This window comes from Salarias fasciatus, chromosome 1, assembly GCF_902148845.1.
Source record: "Salarias fasciatus chromosome 1, fSalaFa1.1, whole genome shotgun sequence".
NCBI lineage: Eukaryota > Metazoa > Chordata > Actinopteri > Blenniiformes > Blenniidae > Salarias > Salarias fasciatus.
This window is the reverse complement of record NC_043745.1, coordinates 223,943-248,355: the sequence shown is the minus strand read 5'-3', so window position 1 is coordinate 248,355 and position 24,413 is coordinate 223,943. Positions and strand designations below refer to the sequence as shown.

The 24,413-nt window shown below is 44.0% G+C and overlaps 1 protein-coding gene across 2 annotated transcripts in view; it reads right to left on the bottom strand.

Annotated features, from left to right (window-relative positions):
- LOC115391075 (anoctamin-9-like) overlaps positions 1–24,413 on the bottom strand; it is a 151,334-nt gene that overhangs the window by 124,278 nt on the left and 2,643 nt on the right. For both annotated transcript variants that reach the window (XM_030095175.1, XM_030095185.1), the window contains exons 2-4: positions 20,609–20,674; positions 1,340–1,462; positions 1,116–1,255 (exon numbers count right to left, since the gene is read on the bottom strand). In XM_030095175.1, the coding sequence (XP_029951035.1) occupies positions 1,116–1,255; positions 1,340–1,462; positions 20,609–20,674 (329 nt within the window). The remainder of the gene's footprint in view (positions 1–1,115; positions 1,256–1,339; positions 1,463–20,608; positions 20,675–24,413) is intronic.

Below are 24,413 nucleotides of genomic sequence, written 5' to 3'. Positions count from 1 at the left end.
AAATGTTATGTAAGTTTGTAACTGGAAGCATGTTTCTGTAATATGCTACGCCCAGTCTCAGGACATATGTAATTGCCCTGTTCATATGGCAATAAAGTTCTATAAAATTAGGGTATAGACACGCTTTTCCATTTTGTCATTTATTTTTCCATTTGCTTTTCCTTTTCACTTTTGCTTTTACTAATGGACCGAACTGTCAATCAAAAGGCTTTGGGCAGGGCTTTCTGTGAAGGGCCAGTCGTCAATACCTGAGGCAGGATTGCTGCTGGGCGTTTGCTGGTGACTAAAATGAAGCGATGTCAGCTGTGGCTGAGAGGAGCTTCACACCACGCAGTTTGAGAGTCACTAATGTGACACTTCGAGCAGGTCGGACCAGCTGGATTCAGCCTGGACTCCGTAGTGATATGCAGAGGACAATATCTCAGCTGCTCAGAGAAGAAGTGACAGGCTGGATGAGCAATGACATCCACACACCCCGCACACCACACACACACCGCTCTAATTCAGACAAAAGCATGGTGTCATGCCGGTCAACACTCAGAAGTTTCTGAAGGATAGGGCTGCGTACCGTTTAACGGTACCGACCGAAAAACTTCGGTATATACCGGTACCGAACAAGAGACGTGTGCACGGGTATCAGTTTTGGTTCTTAAAGTGGTTGCGCGGTCAATAAACATGCGCGGAAATGATCGTTAAGTTCTTCTTTTACTGAAAAAACGCTGCATCGCATCATTGAACATTTTACCACGTCTTGCCGCCGACACTCTTCTTCTAACAACATGCAGAGAAAGCCTGCAGGGCTGCTGCGCCATTCTTCCTCTGTGGTGTCTGTGTGAAATAAGGTTGAACATGCAAACAGCACACCTAGTGGCATGAAGTGCAAATGCAGTCATGGCGTCATCTGTGCGCCGTGAAGGCAGGAACCGTAAACAGTACCGTTTACGAACCGATACCGTAGGTGAGGCATCGAAAAAGTACTTGTACCCGAAAAAATATCTAAAGGTACCCAGCCCTAGTCAAGGACATTTTACAATTTAAACTGAATGCACAACTTATCCCCAAATTACATTATTACCCAGAGAGAGAGAGAGAGAGAGAGAGAGAGAGAAGCAGACCTGTTAGCGTGAGTTACTTCGCCGTTATGGTCTCCACACCAGTTGCATGAGTCGGACACTTTGAGCAGGTACTGGTAGTTTTCAAACATCTCTTGAGGAGCACGCAGGCCGAAGAACACTTTGTCATCATGTATGATTCTCTGACAAATAACAGACACATTGTTGGGTATGTTGAATTGCAATTTACACAATGATGTTACATTCCTCGTGCTTCAGAAACTTACTGTGATTTTGATGTTTTTCTTTTCGAGCTGCTGGAGGAACGCCTTCTGCCTCTGAGACTTCTGGTTGAGGTCATCGTCCTGCTTCTGAGCTACCAGAATGTAGTCGTATGTCCTCTGGGGAAGCTGCCCAAGGAAAGAGCAAAGAAAACACCTGATCTATTTCCCAGAAGTTCCATGCATGTATAGCAAATTACTTTCCATGCCGATGTGCAAGACTGACATTGAAAATATTCCTGATAATTCTCTTATAATGTCGTCCTGGACGCACTAAGCACTGCCACAGTGTCTCCTGCCAACCCTGTCTCCACAAAATTACCTTCAGAGACAACTATTCTCAAATACACACAATCTTTGTTATCTAAAGCAGACAGCACGCTCACAAGATGAGAGGAGCTCATCGAAGAAACCTAATCAAAATCCAAGCTAAATCTGCAGTAGAACAAAAACAAAAGTAGTCAAATGTAGACTGTTAAATATCTGATCCTTCTCCTCCAGATCTTCACTGATTAGTGATTTAAAAACTGATCATAATTTAGAATTATTGAACCTCAGACTCCCTCTAGAACTGCCATCTTATCGTGGTGGGGGAGTTTGAGAGCCTGCATGATCCCAGGAGCTCTTTTGCCGGGGGGCTTTATGCCCCCCTAGTAGGGTCTCCCATGGCAAACAGGTCCTGGGTGACGGGCCAGACTGAGAGCAGTTTGAAAGCCCCTATGAGTAGAAAAAGAACAAAGGTAGATACGTGGCCCGGTATGGCGCAGCTGGGGCCCCACCCTGGAGCCAGGCCTGGGGTTGGGGCTCGTAAGCGAGCGCCTGGTGGCCGGGTCTTTGTCCACGGGGCCCGGCCGGGCTCAGCCCCAAAGGACGATGTGGGCCTGACCTCCAGTGGGCTCACCACCCACCGAGGGAACCGTAGGGGCCGGGTGCAGTGTGGATTGGGTGGCAGCCGACGGCAGGGTGCCCGGCGACCTGATCCTCAGACACAGAGACTAGCTTTAGGGACATGGAATGTCACCTCGTTGGGAGGGAAGGAGCCTGAGCTTGTGAGGGAGGTTGAGAGGTACCGGCTAGATATAGTCGGGCTCACCTCCACACACAGCCTGGGCTCTGGAACCCAACCTCTGGAGAAGGGCTGGACTCTCCACTTCTCTGGCGTTGCCCGCGGTGAGAGGCGGCGGGCTGGAGTGGGTTTGCTGATAGCCCCACAGCTCAGCCGTCATGTGTTGGAGTTCACCCCAGTGAACCAGAGGGTCTGGTCCCTGGTCCTTCGGGTCGGGGACAGGTGTCTTACTGTTGTCTCGGCTTACGGGCCGAACAGCAGTGCAGAGTACCCGGCCTTCTTGGAGTCCCTGGGAGGGGTGCTGGACAGTGCTCCGACTGGGGACTCCATTGTTCTACTGGGGGACTTCAACGCCCACGTGGGCAGCGACAGTGAGACCTGGAAGGGGGTGATTGGATCGCACGGCCTCCCCGATCTGAACCCGAGTGGTTTTCTGTTATTGGACTTCTGTGCTAGTCACAGTTTGTCCATAACGAACACCATGTTCGAGCACAGGGGGGTCCATAAGTGCACTTGGCACCAGGACACCCTAGGTCGGAGGTCGATGAACAACTTTGTTGTCGTGTCATCTGACCTTTGACCTCATGTTTTGGACACTCGGGTGAAGAGAGGGGCAGAGCTGTGGACCGATCACCACCTGGTGGTGAGTTGGATTCGCTGGCGGAGGAGGAACCCGGACAGACTTGGCAGACCCAAATGTGTTGTGAGGGCAGTGTTGCCAGATTGGGTGGTTTTCCGCCCAACTGGGCTACTTGTGATTACATCTGGAGGGGAAAAAAATGCATTGGGCAGGTATATAATATTTGGGCTGCTTTTGCCAACATCTGGCGGTTTTTTATATTGTGGAAACAGCACAACAAACTGTTATTTTATGGTTTAAAAACAGTACAAATACAAAATTCTGTATATTTCATTCACTCGTATTATATTCAATTAAAAACATTTATTTGCAGTGAGTTATTCAGTCACTATTAATGTCGCCATAACAACGTGACGTCACATCAGTGCGCCGACGCAGAAGCCTGAGGCAGAAGCCCGCGCGCGCTCTCTCGTCTCTAAGGTGGTAATCTGTTAGCAAAATAATCATCATGCCGAAGTGGGGAAAATACAAAAAACTTTACAGGAAGGAATGGCAGACCGACCCTGAATTAAAAACCTGGATCGCGCCTGCCCCAGCAGATGACAGCAAAGCTCGTTGCAGGTATTGTAACGTTGATTTAAGAGCACATCTCAACGACTTGAGGGAACATGGCGCCACAAAAAAGCACAAATCTCGCTGTCAGCCCAGTGTCAAATCCTTCGCTGTCCCAGCGGGACCTGGTGCAGGACAAGCCACAATCAAAGATGACCAAAAACGTCGTGAACTTAGGGTCGCAACCTACGTTGCCTGCCACACCTCCATCAATGCTGTGGATGATTTGTCGGATATACTGCAAGAGGAGATGGGTGCATTCACAATGCACAGGACCAAATGTACGGCAGTTATAACATCCCTTCTGGCACTGCACTTCAGAGAGGAGTTAAAGGAGGATATTGGTGAGTCTCCATATTCTCTTTACATGGATGAGAGCACTGATATATCAGTGAACAAGCTCCTCTGCATTTGTGTGAAGTACCGCTCCCAGAAACACGGAAAGTTTCTAAGTACCTACCTGGGGCTAGTCAACCTTCTCAGCGCAGATGTCAGTGGCATAGCAGATGCAATAGTGACTTTTCTCAGTGAATGCGGACTGGACATCAAAAATATGGTGGGGATTGCTACCGATGGCGCAAGTGTTATGGTTGGAAAAAAACATACCGTTTTTTCGCTACTTAAAGAGATGCAGCCTGATTTGCAGCTTATTCGCTGCGTTTGCCACTCACTTGACATTGTTGCTAACTTTAAAATTAAAAAAAGCAATGCAACTTCTCCCAAGCAACCTGGAATACGTGATCAGGGAAACTTACAATTGGTTTGCACATTCTGCAAAACGCCAGAGTGATTATAACAGCATCGACAAGGCGATTAATGATGGTGGCTGTCCGCTTAAATTAATATCACCCAGCTCAACCGGATGGTTGGTGATTGCAGACTGCACTGAGAGGATTTTAGACCAGGAAGATGCCCTCAAGCTACACTTCAGATTGGCATCAGGCGCAGAGCACTGCTATGCTGCCAGGATTCTGAATGAAATGTACAGCGACAAATCAAACAGCATGTACATGCACTTTCTTCGGCCTGTGTTGATGGAGATCAAGACTGTGAACAAATGTTTTCAGCTGGAAACGGGAGATTCACTGGGTGTGTTCAGAGATCTTGACAGACTATATATGTCTACACTGAGGAGACTTGTGAAGCCCAGTGTACTACGCATGAACAATGACAGTGGTCTGAGGGAGCTTGACCTGAAATCATCCAGCCTCTACCTTTCAAACCACGACAGAGACCTGGGTTACTCCTTCCAGCAACAGTTGGAGGCCAGTACATTACCGCCAGAAGTGAAGGAGAGGATTTCAGCTTGGTGTTTTGACTTTTTAAAGGAAGTGCTGGTGCAATATCAAATGCGCCTTCCTGCGTCACTGAAATGCTGCGTAAACTGAAACTGTTTTGCCCAACCTCTGTGATGTCCGTGACAAATAGGCCAGAAGTTAAAGATCTGCCTGCTGAGTTTGTCTCATGCACAAACGACACCTTGGAGTGCCAGTGGAGAAACGTTGCTTCAGCCGGCTTCTCAGGTGATCAGACTATTGATGCATTTTGGCTGCAAATTGAAGATGCTGCAGGAAACAGCTCTCGGTGTGATCAGACTGCTCACTCTGCCAATATCAAATGCTCACATTGAGCGAGCCTTCTCCCAAGTGACACTCCTGAAGGATGACACAAGAAACCGCCTGGGATCACGGCTCCTTTCCAGCCTCATGTGCGCTCTGGCCTCAGCAGAAACGGATGGACGTCCGCTACCTTCAAACCTCCCCGGCAGTTGTCGGGAAGATTTGATTCATCCATGTATTACCCAGCTGACGTGGCTTCAAGACTGTACATAGTTCTAAAAGTTCTTCAAATCAAGTTCATGGAAGATCCTGATTCTGCGTAAAGGTAAGATGATTTTTATGTTATATTATCTACGCCATGACAACTTTGTTTATTCCGTAGGCCTGTCACAATAACAAATTTTGCTGGACGATTAATTGTCCCAGAATTTATTGGGATAAACATAATATTGCCGGGGTTTTTTTTGTTTGTTTTTTTTGCAATTTTTTAATTAATGTAACAATTAGGGATGCACCGAAATGAAAATTCTTGGCCGAAACCAAAACTGAAAAATGAGGAAACTGTTTTTCTGAAGCAAATAAGGTCCTAACAATGACACATATAATATTACAAAGAATTTATACCTCCAAAGGCCAACAAAAAAGATGCACTTCGCGGGGCTTTTTTTCTGTGATTGATTTGTTTTGGTTCATATGCGCGTACCTGAACAGGGAGCTCGCTCTGTCAGCAGACAACCGGACAGATGGCCAAAAATATCAACCAAATCCCAAAAGAAAGACAATAAAAACAGGCATAAATAAGAGATATAAGGTGGAAGAAGCTTTAGCAATGATACAGGAGGTCAGTGAGGGGGAATCGGATGGCAGAGACGTGTCGGACATCAGCGATCTTGACTGGAGTGAAGAGGAGGAACGTTCTGAACCAGAGTCAGAACAGCTGCGAACCAAACAACGAAACAAATGTAATCCTGCTGCCCAAAAAATGCCCGACCGACCTCCAGCTGCTGCACAGTCCAGGCAGAACCTGCAGTGGCGCATGAAGCGCTCACGCGTCACCTCCAGGTATAGAGAATTACTGTAGGCTGCTGTCAGTTTACAACTAAATAATAGTAACATAAAACGGTGTAAAAAATAAACTACTGTAATAAATCTAAACACAGCAGTGAACACGGTAGTTGGAGCACTGCAGCGTCTCCTGAGGGGCCAGTTACAGATTCAGGTAAAATATTATATCCTCCATCAAAGTACAGCAAACCATGTATTTTTCGTTTCCAAAAATGAATTTTAGAACGAACATATTTTCTGAATAAATACCTTTGTCCTGTGGAGCCTGCAGTCCCAGAATCAAATGAGCAGGGTGAGGTCGGACCGTGTGGGGGGGTGTCCGTCCTGGTGCGCAGCCGGGGAGACTTATTTTACTAATTTTAATATGTTCTTGATTATTATTGACGGTTGATAATACAACTATTTTGAGTGTGTTGGTGTGTGTGTGTGCGTGTTTATCAGAGAAACGAGTGCGTAAAGGTTTGCTTTAGCATTACCGCCAAGTCATCACCAATTATTTGCGGCCCTGTTGTTGACGAGGATTGTGACAATTTTCTTTCTTTTTTCTTGGGCAAGATTAATGATATTAGATCAAATATCGTCCCCCCTCCGGCCCCCTCTGGTTGCTGTTTCTCTCGGCGGTCCATCCTGGAGAGTTTTTCCCCTATAACCCTGCATCAACTCTCTGACGTGGTTAATCACATGAAAACCTCTTCTTGCTCTCTCGATGTCCTTCCAACATCTCTGTTTAAAGATGTTCTTGGGTCAGTTGGTCCTGCGGTGCTCTCTATAATCAACACCTCTCTGTTATCTGGTTGTGTTCCAGCTAGTTTCAAACATGCTGTTATTCAGCCTCTGCTTAAGAAATCAAACCTGGACTCTTCTCTGCCTCTAAACTACAGGCCTATCTCCAAGCTGCCTTTTTTGTCAAAAATCTTGGAGAAAGTGGTTGCGATCCAGCTCACAGCTGCTCTAGATGAGCACGGTATCTTTGATAAGTTTCAGTCAGGTTTTCGAAGGCTGCACTCTACTGAAACGGCCCTTCTTAGAGTCTCAAATGACCTCCTGATGCGCAGTGACGCCGGAGACTGTTCGGTGGTGGTGCTGTTGGACCTCAGCTCAGCATTTGACACAGTGGACCACAGCATAATGATAGAGAGACGTGGTCAGTGGGGGGGGGGGGGGGGGGGGGGGGGGGGGGGGTGACGGGGACAGCCCTGCAGTGGTTCTCCTCCTACCTCTCTGACAGGAGCTGTGCTGTCTCAGTTGGTAACTTCGCCTCCTCATCTGAACCTCTCCGTTGTGGTGTGCCCCAAGGCTCAATCCTTGGTCCAGTTCTATTTGCCTTGTATTTGCTTCCTCTTGGGCAAATAATTAATCAGTTTAAAGGTGTCTCTTATCACTGCTATGCTGATGATATCCAGCTGTATTTTTCCTTCACACCCCGTAACAATGCCTCACTGGCAGCTCTAAGTGACTGTGTGACAGCGATAAAAAACTGGATGGCGAATAACTTTCTGCAGCTAAATTCTGATAAAACTGAATTTCTTATCTCTGCTCCTCCAAGTCTTGTCCCTAGGATCATAAATGGTTTAGGTCTCCATACCTCCGTGATTAAATCTTCTGTTAAAATTCTAGGTGTCACTGTGGACCAGGCTCTGACTCTGGATCAACATGTGAAACGTCTGATCCGTTCTTGCTGGCTGGTGCATGCTGCCTACACCAATAGTTGGCGTCTGTCGTCTGACGTCACTCCGGTGAGTGTTTTCCGTGTTGGTGAAGCTTGCTGAAGCCTGCGAGCGACTGAAGTGCTTGCTGTCTCTCTCTTGCTATTACTGTTAATTCACGAAGCAATCAAAAATCGGGGTTATTTACGCCCCCGGGGTTACTTCGCCCCCGATTGACCAAGCGATCTCTCGTGAATTACATTTCTTCTCCGCCGTTAGCGCCACCGGCGTGCTAACTAGCTTAGCGTGCTAACTAGCTTGGTCCGCCGGGACCGCTATGGCGTCCTCCCCTCTGTCTTCTTTTCTTTCCTGCTCAGTGTGCCGTATGTTGAGTCAGAACCCTGCCTCCCTTGACGATAGGGGTATTTGCGTAAAGTGCAGTGTATTGACAGCGCTGGAGGCCAGGGTAACCGAGTTAGAGGAGCGGCTGCGCAGATGTGAAGGGCAGGGCAGCGCTAGCTATAGCGAGGTAGCGGCAGGGCTCGCAGCCCGTTCCCGCAGTGAGAGGAGTGTTAGCAAGCCTAGCCCCGCAGCGTGTCCCGAGCAGCCGGGACAAGACCAGGACCGGTTTGTGACAGTCCGGAGGAAGGCTAGTGCTAAGCACCGCCACGTAGCACTCCAAGAACCGCTTCACGTCTACAATAGGTTCTCTCCCCTCAGCGACGACACGCCGGCTGAACTGGACACGCTGGTGATTGGCAGCTCTATAGTTAGAGACGTGAAGCTGCCAGCGGTGAAGGTTAGGTGTTACCCGGGGGCCAGAGTGGGGGACATCGAGGGGAACCTTAGGCTTTTAAAACAGGAAGGTAGGAGATTCCGTCGAGTCGTGATTCACGCAGGCGGTAATGATGCCCGGCGGAGACAATCAGAGGTGCTCAAATTACAAGTAGCCTCGGTGTGTGAATTGGCTAAGTCGATGTCTGATGCCGTAATATTCTCTGGTCCCCTGCCCAATTTGGTCAATGATGAAATGTATAGCCGACTTTCATCATTCAATCGCTGGTTGTCTAGATGGAGTGAGGAAAACGGAGTTATTTTTCTAAACAACTGGCGCACCTTCTGGGGAAAGCCTGGGCTCATCCGCAGGGACGGCATCCACCCAACTTTGGATGGTGCAGCCCTTTTAGCTCACAATATGGCTGATCGGCTTCGAACTCTAAATTGACAATCCAGCTATGAGCCCCGGGCGCAGAGCAGTCGTGTAGAACACTCCTCTGTTGATCTTGTTGATCTCGTCACTAATCCTGCTCCCGGATTTTTACAAGTCAAGCATGGAGGTTTACCTAGGCTAACAGAGACTGAGTCTGTCCAAAGTGCTCAAAGCATTAAAAAAAAGTCAATGGGTAAAAGCTTAACATCTGTACAAGACAAAATAACTTTTCCAGTAGGAAATACATAAAATGTGGTCTACTAAACATTAGAGCAATCTCCACTAAATCTCTGTTAGTTAATGACCTTATCGGTGACAATAACATTGATCTCCTTGCTCTAACAGAAACTTGGCTCCAGCAAGATGATTATGTGAGGCTCAATGAATGTACCCCTCCAACCTATGTTAATTTCCAAACAGCTAGATCAACAGGTCGAGGTGGAGGTGTGGCAGTGATTTCCCACTCCAGTCTTCTTCTTAAACCCAAAACTAATGTTAAATTCAACTCTTTTGAAAGCTTAATACTAACGCTTACTTGTCCAAATTGGAAGAATCAAAAAGCTGTGCTATTAATTATTGTGTATCGACCTCCTGGTCCTTACTCTGACTTTTTAACTGAGTTCTCAGAGTTTTTAAGCAATATAGTATTGACTCATAACAAGATCCTTATAATAGGTGACTTTAACATCCATGTGGATGATTCTGGTGATAGTTTGAGTAATGCGTTTATTGCAGTATTAGATAGTATCGGTTTCACTCAAAATGTTGATGAATCCACTCATAGTCACAAGCACACCCTGGATCTGGTCTTAACATATGGGATAGAAGTCAGTGACCTAAATGTTCTCCCTCAGAACCCCATACTCTCAGACCATTTTTTAATTACTTTTCAGGTTTTGATTGAAGACTACTGTGCTCAAAAAGATAAAATTCAGCTGATACGGACATTATCTGAAAAATCTGTGGCTCGGTACAAAGAATTGATCCAGCCTGCATTTGCTGCATTATCTTGTGAATTCACAGAAATGAGCTTATTGACCAGTGGTGATAATAGTGATCAGTTTGTTGACAGTGCTATGCACTCACTAAAATCTGCCCTTGACGTAGTGGCCCCGTTGCAGCTGAAAACCAATCGACCCAGGCGCGTTGCTCCATGGTTTAATTCTGAAACCCGTGTTCTCAAACAAAAAACTCGGCAATTAGAAAGACTGTGGCGTAAATCTAAATCAGAACAATCTCTGAAGGCCTGGAAATGTAGCTTGCTAAGCTATAAACAAATTCTTTTTAAAGCCAAGACATTATATTACTCTCGTTTAATAGAAATAAACAAAAATAACCCTCGGTTTCTATTCAACACTGTAGCCAGACTGACAACCAGTCATACTGTAGTGGAACCAGTAATCCCAGAATCTTTAAACTGCCATGACTTTCTTAAATTCTTTAATGATAAAATCATAACCATTAGAGGTAAAATCAGTGAAGCGCTTTCCTCAGCTCAAGCTCAGGGAATCCAGCCACTGCCTCCACCTGAAATACCTGAAATACTAGATAGTTTCTCATTAGTAAATGGGGCTGAGATTACTTCAATTGTAATGTCTTCTAAAACCTCAACCTGTCTCCTAGATCCAATTCCAACTAAGCTTTTCAAAGATATCCTTCCAGTTATCTTAAATACGATCATAACTATAATAAATACCTCTCTAGAAAATGGCTATGTGCCACAGTCATTTAAATTCGCAGTAATCAAACCACTGCTGAAAAAACCTAATCTCGATCCTGATATTCTAGCTAACTACAGACCGATATCAAATCTGCCTTTTATTTCAAAAGTCCTGGAAAAAGTTGTGGTTAAACAGCTTTACCGCCACCTACAGGACAATAGTTTATTTGAGAAATTTCAGTCAGGATATAGAGCTTATCACAGCACTGAGACTGCGTTAGTTAAAGTCACTAATGACTTGCTATTGGCGGCTGACGCAGGTCTAGTCTCAATCCTGGTTCTCCTAGACCTCAGTGCAGCTTTTGATACAATCGACCACAATATTCTCCTGCAGAGGTTAGAATGTGAGGTTGGCATCAGAGGAAAAGCCCTCTGCTGGTTCAAATCCTATTTATCTAATAGGTACCAATTTGTTCACGTTAACCAACAGTCCTCACCGTGCTCCCAGGTCAGTTATGGGGTTCCTCAAGGGTCCGTGCTCGGACCAATTTTATTTCTGTTATATATGCTTCCTTTAGGGAACATAATTAGAAGTCACGATATCAATTTTCATTGCTATGCAGATGACACACAACTGTATTTATCTATGAAACCTGATCAAACTAATCAAATAGACAGACTCAGTGACTGTATCAGAGAAATTAAAACCTGGATGACTACGAACTATCTCCGTCTGAATCCTGGCAAAACAGAGGTCATTATACTAGGCCCCCATAAACTGAGAGAGTGTCTATCCAAACAGATTATTACCTTAGATAACGTCAGTGTATCCTCCTCCTCTACTGTGAGGAACCTCGGGGTCTTATTTGATCAGGATATCTCATTTAAAGCACACATCAACCTGGCTTGTAAAACAGCATATTTCCACTTGCGCAACATAGCTAAAATAAGAAACATTCTACCTAGAAGCGATGCAGAAAAACTCATCCATGCATTTGTTTCTGCGAGATTGGACTACTGCAACTCCCTTCTCGCAGCCTGCCCAAAAAGTGTATTAAAAAACTTTCAGTTGGTTCAAAATGCAGCCGCCAGATTATTAACTGGAACTAGAAGACGTGAACACATTACTCCCGTTCTAAAATCTCTTCACTGGCTTCCAGTCGAGTTTAGAGTTAGATTTAAAATCCTTCTCCTCACTTACAAAATCCTAAATGGGATGGCTCCAACCTATCTCCAAGATGCTTTAACGCCTTATCAACCAATCAGAGCACTTCGCTCTCAAAATGCAGGGTTACTGGTGACTCCTAGAGTCTCTAAATGGACACTAGGTGGAAGAGCCTTTAGCTATCAGGCACCGTTTTTATGGAACCAGCTTCCAAGTGGTGTCAAAGAGGCAGACACAGTCTCCACATTTAAGGTTAGGCTCAAGACGTTTCTCTTCGATGCAGCCTATGATCAGGTCAGCTAGGGATTCTAAACTAAACTAAACTAAGCTAAACTAAAACAAACCAAACCAAACTAAAGTAAACCAAACTAAACTAAACTAAACTAAACTAAACTAAACTAAAACAAACCAAACTAAAGTAAACCAAACCAAACTACAGTAAACCAAACTACAGTAAACCAAACTAAACCAAACTAAGCCAAACCAAACTAAACTAAACTAAACTAAACTAAATTAAATTAAACTAAACCAAACCAAATTACACTAAACAAAATTAAACTAAACCAAACTAAATTAAACTAAACTAAACTATACTAACTAAATACTAGTTTAAACAGTTAAGTATCCACAAAGCTGCCCCAGGAGCTAGAATGCTGTGGGAAGTACGGTGCACTGAGCCCTGTCCTCTAATGTCTGAATGTTATTCCCTTTAGTCCGTTCATTGCTTTTCACCTGCTGTCCCCCCCTTCGAGGGGGAGTCTTCTCCAGTTTCAGTTGCTGACTCCACTATTACGAAGGCCTATGAACAAGCTCCGTCCGGACCGGGAGGACACCCCTGTCGGTCCTGCCCGTGGACTGGCTTCGGTTCTACTGCTGGGATCCGTGGTTCTTGTGCTGGACCGTCCAACGAACTGTCCTCAACATTGTCCTAGGCTTTACTTCTCTTTGTCTCATGCTAGCTGTTGCCAAAGCTGTCCGTCCCTGGGAGAGGGATCCCTCCATACTGTGGTTCTCCCCAAGATTTCTTCTTTTCCCACTGGGTTTTTGGAGTTTTTTCTTGCCGGATGTGAGGGTCGAAGGCGGTGGTTGCTTCGTTCTGTCTCGTTACTGTAAATATTGACATATTACCATTATGCTTATTCACTGTTTTTAATTTTACTGACAAATGTAACATCTTGAAGCCCTCTGAGGCAACTGTTGTTGTGATACTGGGCTATACAAAAATAAATTGATTGATTGATTGATTGATTGATTTTTCAGTTGAGGAACAGCCAGACTCAGGCCCATTGTCTCTCAAGCTGAGATGGAGATGCTAATCCAGGTATCATCACACCTGGATTACTGCAACTCGCCGTGTACCTTCCTCAGCAAAGTGTCTCTGGATCGCCTGCAAGTGGTCCAAAACGCCGCTGCCAGACTGCTGACCAGGACCCCCAGGAGGTCCCACATAACTCCAGTCTTATTTGCTCTTCGCTGGCTCCCCATTAAGTTCCGAATACAATATAAAGTCCTTGTGGTCACGTCCAGAGCTCTGCACGGCCAGGCACCAGCTCACATCATAGATCTGTTACAGCCCTACGTTACCAGCAGGTCCCCGAGGTCCTCCAATCAGGGCCTGCTGGGAGTCCCTCGCTCCAGACTGAAAACTAAAGGTGACCGGGCGTTTGAGGTAGTGGCTCCCACTCTCTGGAACTCCCTCCCAATCAATCTAAGGTCAGTGGACTCTGTTGACTCCTTCAAAAAGCAGCTTAAGACGCATCTCTTTAGTCTTGCTTTTCTCTGATTCTGTTGTTTCTTTTCCTGTTTTTGTGTTTTCTGCTCTGTGTTTTTATCCCTTGTTGCTTATGTTGTGTAAAGCACTTTGTGACATGATGACCTAGAAAGGTGCTATACAAATAAAGTTCATTATTATTATTATTATTATTATTATTATTATAACCAATAATCAGTAATTTGAGTGAGTGCAGTTGAAGTGGAATGACCCTTTTTATATGCATGCTGATAGATTGTATTTAACCCATCCATTGAAAAGTATGTTTGTATTTGATCATATGCCACCTTTTCCATGATTTTGCTTAACACAGGCAGAAAGCTAATCGGTCTGCTGTTTTTACCAGATAACGGTTCTTTACTATTTTTAATCAGAGGAATTGTTTTAGCAGTTTTCCATCGTGTGGGAAAAAAACATTTAGTCAGACTTAAATTAATGACGTGAGAAACTGGCAGGTCAATAACCTCAGCCAACATTTTCAGAAGTTTGCTTTCAAGATTATCAATGCCAGCCGGTTTATCCTTACCTGTTTTGAGTAATTCTTTAATATAATTTTATGTTACTTTATTAAACTTGAATTTACATTCCTTCTCTTTCATAATATACTTACTTATTAATTCATAGGAAATGTTATGCCTTTGTCCTGTCTCCATGCAATTTCTTATTTTCTCAATTTTCTTTTTAAAAAACTGGCTCAAATGATTTGCAGTTTCCTTTGGTTTTGTTAGGTAAACGCCGTATGATTCTAAATATTTGTTAATTTTCCCCTTCCTAATATTTCATTTAATGTTCCCCAAACTTTTGCAGGATCACATTTTGCGTGTTCAATCTTCTTCTGATAATGTAAATGTTTTTTCTTTTTATTCAATTTGGTCACATAATTTCTTAATTTACGGTAATTGTTCATTGCTGTCTCAATGGATCAGCTGATTGATGTTCTGTCTGCATCCCTCAATCACGGCTCTAGTCCACTTCAGAGACAGCCTCTTCGTCCAGGGTTTTGGTGTTCTGACTTTTTGGTCTCCCATAGTGGGGGGGGGGGGGGAAGAGAGAGAGAGAGAGAGAGAGAGAGAGAGAGAGAGAGGAGAGAGAGAGAGAGAGAGAGAGAGAGAGAGAGAGAGAGAGAGAGAGAGAGAGAGAGAGAGAGAGAGAGAGAGAGAGAGAGAGAGAGAGAGAGAGAGAGAGAGAGATCTTCATCCTGGTCTTACAGCAGAGACTGAGTCAGCCTCCCTTACAGACTCTGGGAGCTGGTTCCACATAACAGGAGCCTGATAGCTAAAGGCTCTACCTCCTGTTCTACTGTTAGAGAACCAGGAACCTCCAGCAGACCAGCACTCTGAGAAGGAAGCGTTCTCCTGGGACAGTCTGGGACTAACAGCTGTTTAAGATCTGATGGTTCCTGGTTGTTCAGGGCTTTATAGGTTAACAGGAGGATTTTGAATTCTATTCTAGATTTAACAGGAAGCAGTGAAGGGAAGCTGATATTGGGCTGATATGATCTCTCCTACTGGTTCTTGTGAGAACTCTTGCTGCAGCGTTTTGAACCAGTTGGAGACTTTTTAGGCAGTTATTGGTTCCTGATAACAAGGAGTTCCAGTAGTCTACTCTGGAGGAACAGATGATGGATTCATTTCTCAGCATCGCTTTGAGTCAGCATGTTCCTGATTTTAGAAATATTATGCAGGTGAAAGAAGGAGGTCCTGCAGACCTGTTTAATGTGGGAGTTAAAGGATAAGTCTTGGTCAAAGGTCACTCCCAGGTTCCTCAGTGTTACTGGGAGTTAATGATGCGATGCGCCGTTTTTTCAATAAAAGAGAAGAACTGAACGATCGTTTCCGCACATTTTATTTACGTCGTATCAATTAAACTATCACAAGTAGTTTGTGGACTCAAAAGACCAAGATTCCTTGCGGATAGAACATGCGCAGAACAGTATTTCATGTCCCTTTCGACCAGGCTTTTAAATATGAATATGAGCATATTTGGGTTTTTGCTCGTGTTTACATGGCTGTGTGCCATGTATTATTCCATCAATATTCCAGTTAAGAAGGGGTTATTGCCTGCATGTAAACGTACTCAATATCGTTCAACGCATGGACGAGAAATCCCGCGGCATTTTGATCTCGTGAAATCTCGTGACAAGAGATCCCGTCCCATCCCTACTTCCTGATATCATTTGAGTTTACGTTACCTGGCTTTAAAGCACCTGGGAAGAAAAACTTAAACTTAGAAGAAACTGTAAGACGACAATGTGACCAAATTCAAGGAAATGATCCCATCAATATTAACTTCACTTCCATCTTTTGGCCCAATGGACAGCAGTATCAGCTCCACTCAGCCGTGGACCTGGGTCCTAACCCCACCCTGGACATGGGTTTTAACCCCGTCCTGGACCTGGGTCCTAACCCCGCCCTGGACCTGGGTTTTAACCCCGCCCTGGACCTGGGTTCTAACCCGGTCTTTCCATCAGTGTGTTCTCTGTTGTTGACCTGGCTGAGTTTCACCCATAGATGGAAAACACAGTGGATAAAGCTTTCGTGACGTCACCCATAGCGTTATGAATTCCCGTTCTGAAGACCGGTGCTCTTTTTGAAACCAACATCATCGCCCCCTGCTGGAATTTCCCTGGAGTTACAGCTTTTTTGCATTTCCGCATTATTTTCATGTTTTATGAGCGGAGGTTGGTGCTGTGTTTCACCACTACTGTGTGTTTAACATCACCAGTTTTAACCAGCAGGGGGCCCTGGTGAGAACAGAGAGGAGATGCTGCCGAATTTCTGGAGTGGCTGCAGATTTTACAGAGATTCTACAGAGCTCTCGTGCTGGGATTTTACCTGCACCCTGCGATTTTATCGTTGATTTTAAGAGTAACCTGAAGTCCAGCCTGTTTACTCTTAACTGGCAAAACTAAAGCATTACTATTGCAACAACACATCATCAGCAGGGTAAAACTAACCTGTCTCACGATGGTCTAAACCAGCTCACGTTCCCCGTTAGTGGAGAACAATCCAACACTTGGTGAATTCTGCTTCACAATGACAGGAAGACCCGACATCCAAGGATCAAAAAGCGACGTCGCTATGAACGCTTGGCCGCCATGAGCCAGTTATCCCTGTGGTAACTTTTCTGACACCTCCTGCTTAAAACCTAAAGTTAGTCATGGTCTGTACTCATACTGAAAATCAAGATCAAGCCAGCTTTTGCTCTGAAACAATCAAAGGACAACCCAAACACAACCTGACACGCCAGATGGACAGTTTCATATGTCCGCCACGGAAATATTTCACAAGTCCATCTGGGTAGCCGCTCTTTCGATTTGATTTCAGAGGTGGGACCTTCAAAACAATCAGTAGCTGGCGATTGGACGACCGTTCGAACCAAAGAAGAAGAAGATTGGACGACCGTTCTGATTGACACGCGACACACTCACCACAGACCAATCCGCATCAAGCCTCGGTGTGACATAGCTTACGTGCTGCTGAGAAGCAGTAGACATCGTTTCCTGACAAAAAGATTTGAAGTGATGTTCTCTGCTCCTCTTTCAAAGAAGAAACTGAGTCAATGTCTTATAAAACTGCAGCTATTGCCGTGTCCACGGAGATCGCTTCATTGTTTTCCAACTTTCATGCGCTTCCCGCTGTTGTCACGTGTTCTTGTCACGTCTGCTCTTCCCACAGCTCACGTCTCTTTCCCCTGATTGGGCCGGTAAAATTTTAACCGAGTGAGGATTCAATCGGTTAAAATTGACCAATGGATATTGGTCAACGGAGCACTACAAGATGGGATCTGCAGGATTTCAGGAACTGAATCAGGCAGGCCCATCTGCTATGCAAGGTTAACCCAAACCACCCTGGAGAAAAAAAAAAGCTAAAATCAACAAATTGAAAAGAAACTGCAGGAGGTGGAGGAAATCCAAATTGTAGGTTACGCTATGAAATCTTACAACGAAAACTCAAAATTTATTATAACTCAGTTAAACAGGCCCGAACTTCCAATTTCTCTCAACTTATCTCAGAGAATAAAGACAACCCCCGGTTCCTCTTCTTCACCTTCAACATTTTAATTGGCTCTAATTTTAATAAAGCTTTTCAGGTTCCAACAGACGTTCTCTGTGAGAACTGTGCAGACCACTTCAGAACTAAAGTCATGGACATCAGGTCCGGTGTTTTACCCCAACAGGTTTTATCAGTGGACACAGCTGAACCCTTGTCCATGTCCGAGGACACACTGGACAGTCTGGACCTGGGTGATGAAGGACTCCTGGTCCAGTTTTCTCCAAGTTAAACCAACAACCTGCCTTCTAGATCCCATTCCCACCACTTTGTAATCATTTTAAGGATTCTATGAGGAACAGATTTTAAATATCATGAATTGCTCTCTTCAGACGGGTGTCTTCCCCACTGTCTTTAAAACGGCGGTGGTGAAGCCCCTTCTGAAGAAGAGCAATCAAGATCCCAACCTTCTTAATAGCTAGAGATCTGTATCCAACTGACCGTTTTTTAAGTAAAGTTTTAGAAAGACTGGTTTTGTCAAATTCACTCACACATTGTGGGAATGCCCTGCCAATAAGTTACCAAACTTATTGGATGACAGTCTTCAAAATGCTCAACGTCAAAGCTAATGCTGGAACTGCTATATCTGGTATTACAGACAACGTTCATTGTTTCTGCAGCACTGCTCTCATACAGGGTAATGTTACTACAGTGGAAGTCATTAAGCCTACCCAAGACACCGGTGAGTGCCCTGGAGATTTTCTTCAGTTAAAGAAAATAAAATACCGTATTGGCCCAAATATAGTATGACTGTGATTATAAGACAACCCCTATTTTTGAAATATCATTTTGTGAAAATAAAAAAAATGTTGAAGACAATAAGGTTACTGATAACTTTTTATTGTACAATTATTCTAAACTCAAAAACTCACAGAGAAAAGCAACAATTAAGAACCTCAAAGGTTCAATAACTGCATTAATGATGTAAATAACTGTATAACCTTCAAATTCCAGTCCTGTTCAGCTTCATGAACATTAATAATTCAGCCTCCTGAATGTTGGGTTCAGTTTGGCCTGTAGAGAACAGTTCTTCAGAGAGAAAGCAGCAGGTTGCAGCAGGTTGCAGCTGCTCTGAGCTTTTATTACTTTCTCCTGAAGGCTGTAAAACTGAAACAAACCAGATAAACATAGAAGTGAACAAATACACAAGATGGATCACAGCATACATCACTGTCTGAAAACAACACAAGTCAGTATTTAAAATCAAAGCCGCTAGCTCAATGCTAACTATTAATGGAAACGCCATTGACATGCTAACAGAATTAGCATCTGCGTTGAAACTTCAAAACAAACTGACAAACTCACAAGTTTAAATTTCACTTCCATCCTGAACATCAAATAAGTATACTCGAGTACTGACAGGCAGATATTTTCAATGCGGTATAAAATATCATCTTATATTTGGGCCAATACGGTAGTTACTGAGAGGATCAAAGGATAAATTTCACCTTATACGGGACCTGATTTTGAGCAATATAAGTAAAATTAAGCCTAATCCAGGTGTCAAGGTAACCTTCCAGCAAAGACTTCCACTGACATCAATCAATCTTACATTATTCTACCTTGAAAATCTTCCGAATATTTTAGATTAATGTTTGATTAATATTTCCATTAATACCTTAACATGTACGACACCATGCTGGCTCTCTCTCTGAATGTTGTTTTTATTATTTTTGTGTCTTTTTGACAGACAGGGTGTAAAGGAGGGAAAAAACACTCCTATCCATCCTCACAGGATACTATCTCTGTATGTATGTTTTTATGATGATGTAACATCAGCGGTTGTTCATCTCTATCTCCCAATCTATACATAAAAACTGTGTAGTGGCCCTTCCTGGGCGGTGTCTCCTTCCAGCTCGGGTCCTCTAGCACAGGGTTTCCCAACCCTGGTCCTCGGGCAACACTATCCTGCATGTTTTGGATGTTTCCCTCTTCCAACACACCTGATTCGAAGGACCAGCTCGTCATCAAGCTCTGCAGAAGCCTGATAAGAATCCTGATCATTTGGATCAGGTGTGTTGGAAGAGGGAAACATCCAAAACATGCAGGATAGTGTTTCCTGTGGACCAGGGTTGGGAAACCCTGCTCTACCAGAGCCATACTCTACCCACAACCTGGTTATGGCGTTCCATGTCTGCCTTTCCTGCAGCATCTTGCCCCCTGCTGTGATGGTCTGTACTGTTTCAGAGGCTTCCTGTCACATTCTGGTCCTGGGGTCTGGTCTCGCGTGATCCACCCCGGGTTCTAGTGATCTGGTGTTTAGACCCTGCCTCTCTGCTCTTTCAGTCCTGCCTTTTCCAGCCACTGGTATGTTCTCTCTACGTTCTCTCTCTGTCAGCCACTTCTTCAGTTTGTCGGTGGAACATGCAATGTAGGGGTTTGTCTTTCCATCATCCCTCCTGTGGCGCCTCTTTCCTACGGGGTTTAACTTGTCTGGGAAATTCACTATGCAGGTTGTCGTTGGGGCCATTTTGTGGATGATTTTAAATATATACATTACACGTGTGTCTCTATGTGTATGTTTATGTGCACAGTTAGATGGCATGGACTGATTGAACCTCTTTTCTGATTGTTGTGTTTTTCATCTTCATTTCTCATATCAGTCAATGTGCCTGCTGGAGTAACAGCATGGGGTCTGCTCCTCAAACAAAAAACTGGAAATATGTTGTACAATAATATATTTAACTGTATCCAGTTTATATTTCAAAAAAAAGTTTTAAAAATAAAAGGTTGCCACAGTGCAACAGATATTGCATCAACAGTTCCAGTTCCATTACGTACGTTAAACAATGTGGTGTCTCCTATCAAGTGATCATTAATTAGAGTCAATGAAGATGTATTTCATGTTTGCACTAACTCAGAAGGAGAGAGAGTTGAGTGATTACTCACCATTCGTGGAAGAAGAGGCTCAGCACAGGAACTGTCTTTGTGTCTGTGACACAACTCGATGGTTTCCTGAGACACACAAAATATAAAGTATTGAAACAGTGGAGGTGTGATGATACACTCAGCTCACCAGACAAGACAAGACTGTCTCAGGCTACGTTCACACTGCAGGGCTTAATGCTCAATTCAGATGTTTTTGTGAAATCCGATTTTTTTTGCGAGTTTGTTCACATTTACATTAAAATGCGACTTGTATGTGATCTCCCGTCTGAACGGAATACCACCCAAAAGCGTCCCGCATGATGACGTGCAGGTCGGATAAATGTGACCTGGCCATTCAGACTGAAGTCGCATGGCAAAAGATCAGATACGTATCGGATTTAGGACCACATATCCAAGTGGCCTGGGTCGCATTTGAAAAAATCAAATCTGTGTCGTTCTGTGTCATGAAAAGATCCGATACAGGTTGCATAGGGGCAAAAAAAATCGGATTTGGGTCACTTCAGCCTGCAGTGTGAACATAGCCTAAAGGCCTGTTCATCCTCCACAAGAACAAGAACAAAGTTCGGCAAGGGAGGCGGTGCGAGAACAAAATGACGTCATTTTGTTCTCGCACCGCCTCCTTGCCGAACAAATTTCGGCAGCCTCGTGCCCTCCTGGTGTAAGAACTTTGTTCGGCTGGGTGATTGAGAAGTCTTCTCTGATTGGCCAGATTTTCCAGCTTCACCTCGACACTCCCACTTATTCATGTTTGATTCTTATAAACAGGCCAATGATGATCTTGCTTACCTTTACATGTTTCGGCTGTCAACCTGCATCACGTGACACTTCTGAGGAAGGCTGCAGGTTGACAGCCGAAACATGTAAAGGTAAGCAAGATCATCATTGGCCTGTTTATAAGAATCAAACATGAATACAAAAAAAGGCCTAATGAACCTCATCGGACTACTCCCACTTATTGTCAAAGCGGAGCCACTGAAGAGACGGTGCTTTATTGAATGGAGCAGAAAGCTCCAAGTTTTCCAACAGTCCCTCATAAAGTCAGCTGAATTCGCCTTTAATATTATTTAACTGTCCAGGTATTTGATTACATTATATGATTACATTGTACCTCTTTCTGTTTAACAAAATGTTACCACTGTTCAACGGAGAACTACATTGAAAATGATTCTGGACTCAGATCATTTTTAAACTGATTTTATTTAATGACTGAAGTGAACACATTTCCAAAAGATGGATTTCACCACTCTGATAATCTTCAGCCAAAATGGCTTTACTATATATTGCCAATAGGGTGTTCCTAATAGACATCACGGTCACGTGACCTTCCACAACAATCGCCATGTTGGAGGACACACACGGTGTGGTCACACAGCGGTTTCAGGCAGACTGAACAGTTTATCCGGCACACATCATCGCCCGTGCACGACTAGAATAGTCCAGACTGACGATGGTGAACTTTCGTGCTGTTGTGGGATTCGGGCAGACCGCGATGTGCGTCGTTTTTTTTTAAATTTTTTTTTCCGGATACCGGCTGTTTTCACGCACCAAGGAGAGCAGACTCGACAAGTCTCACAAAGAAGACGGCTGGCTGGCTAACGAGGATTCCAAGAGCTGATGTGCAGGAATCAAGCATCAAGAACACGAGAGTCTGTGATCTCCACTCTGTATCCGGTAAGATCAGCGTTATTACTTGATGATTTTATGCAGCATTTGAGTAGAATGACTATTGTGGGAACCCTGTGCTCTGCACTGTGGCGCAACCGGACTTCTATTAGACTACTGTCTAAAATTATAGCATATATTTTTGGTGCTGGAGTCAGGGTTGACTATTACTGAGGGTTAGTGCTGCTTTAGAAACAATTTCAAATCAGAGCAACTGATACTTGAGAGCAGCCACACCAGGGGGCCTCAAGTAAATGTGCCCCAAAATAACAAATCAACTTCCAATGTATCTTATAAAGTGTTTGGTATTCTCAGCATTCATCATTTCTTAGTCTTCAAGGTTCAGAGTAAGTGAGAGTGTGTGGATGTGTATAGAATACTATAGCCTTGATTTATCTCACCATGGAGAAATTTACCATTACAGAGGCTCAAAGAACACACAGGGGCAGAACAGTCAGGGAATGTGTAAATAAGGAATAAGAATAAATAATGGTCCAAATCTTAATAAGAATATTAATAGGATGATAATATAATAATAATATAGATCTAAAAGTAGGAAAAACCTAACTTTAAATAGGACATAAATCTAAAATATAACAGGAGCTATAATATATATACTAATATGTACAGTATGTTTTAGTGCAACAGAATGTGTGTATGATGAAGTGACTATGATTTATTATGGGAGTTAAAAAGTGACCATGACTGCAGGACGGTATGTCCAGGGTTATTGCTCATATTCTACATGGTAGAGTCTATATGTAAATTGTAGTTATTAATGTAATGATCTGTTTGTGACACTGATTTTTTTTTTAAATGTCTTTTTTTCATCTTTCCACTCCAGGACATCCATCAGACCTGTTTCCCCCAGACACAACTGACTGGTTGCCATTAGTGGATCTGGGCCTCAACAAGGTCCCAGCACCCCCTCCTGGAGCCCAGACCCGTGCTGAACGTGCTGGAAGCTGCAACAAGAGGAGTAAAGATTTACAAGCTGCTGAGACTTTAGTGGCTTTCCAGAACATGTCATGAAGTGACTGTGACCAGTGGATGTGAACCAGTGGAGGAGCAGACCGACATGCTGCAGCCAGAAGAGGATGAAGACAAAACTTGTGCACCTGTGCTGCACTGACAAACATCAGTGACACCGTTGTGCCTTTTGACTGAACTGTAAATGTTTCTGTGCCGTATTAAAGAACAGCTGGATTCTTTTTCATGAAAACTTAGGACTCCATGCTACTGCTTTTTACGTTTTGTCATAACATCTTTCACATGACTTGTATTTGAACTGCCAGATAAATATATGCCTTTCCTTTTAATCGGTTAGCAATTGAATGATAAACAAAGACACAATTCCACTTGAAAAACAGCTTTATTTGGTATCAGCATGCCTGCAGATTCACGGACAATTAAGAGGTAAGAACCTATTACATTAGACACATATATTGTAGGTTCCTGAATAATGAAGCCCAAGCTTGACGCTCCGATCTCCTCCTGAAATCCACACGTGAAATACAAAAACCTCCACAGAATCCTCTCCATTCACTCAAACTGTTAAACTTCAAAGTCGTGTGACAAAAACATAACGTCCAGAGAAATAAATGAAATAACAAAGGTAATATCCAGAGATACAAAGAAAGGGCTTGGGGGAGCTGACGTCACTTCCGGTGAGTGTTTTCCGTGTTGGTGAAGCTTGCTTGCTGTCTCTCTCTTGCTATTACTGTTAATTCCCGAAGCAATCAAAAAAAAAAAAAAAAAAAAGAAGCATAGTGCTCATTTACAACTGACTTTTTTAAACATGTCTGAGGTTAGTTTATTCTGGGGTTATTTTCGCCCCTGATTGACCAGTGATCTCTCGTGAATTACATCTCTTCTCCGCCGTTAGCGCCACCGGCGTGCTAACTAGCTTAGCGTGCTAACTAGCTTGGTCCGCCGGGACCGCTATGGCGTCCTCCCCTCTGTCTTCTTTTCTTTCCTGCTCAGTGTGCCGTATGTTGAGTCAGAACCCTGCCTCCCTGGACGATAGGGGTATTTGCATAAAGTGCAGTGTATTGACAGCGCTGGAGGCCAGGGTAACCGAGTTAGAGGAGCGGCTGCATAAATATGTTACACATTTTTAATGATGTGTACAATGTGCCCTGAC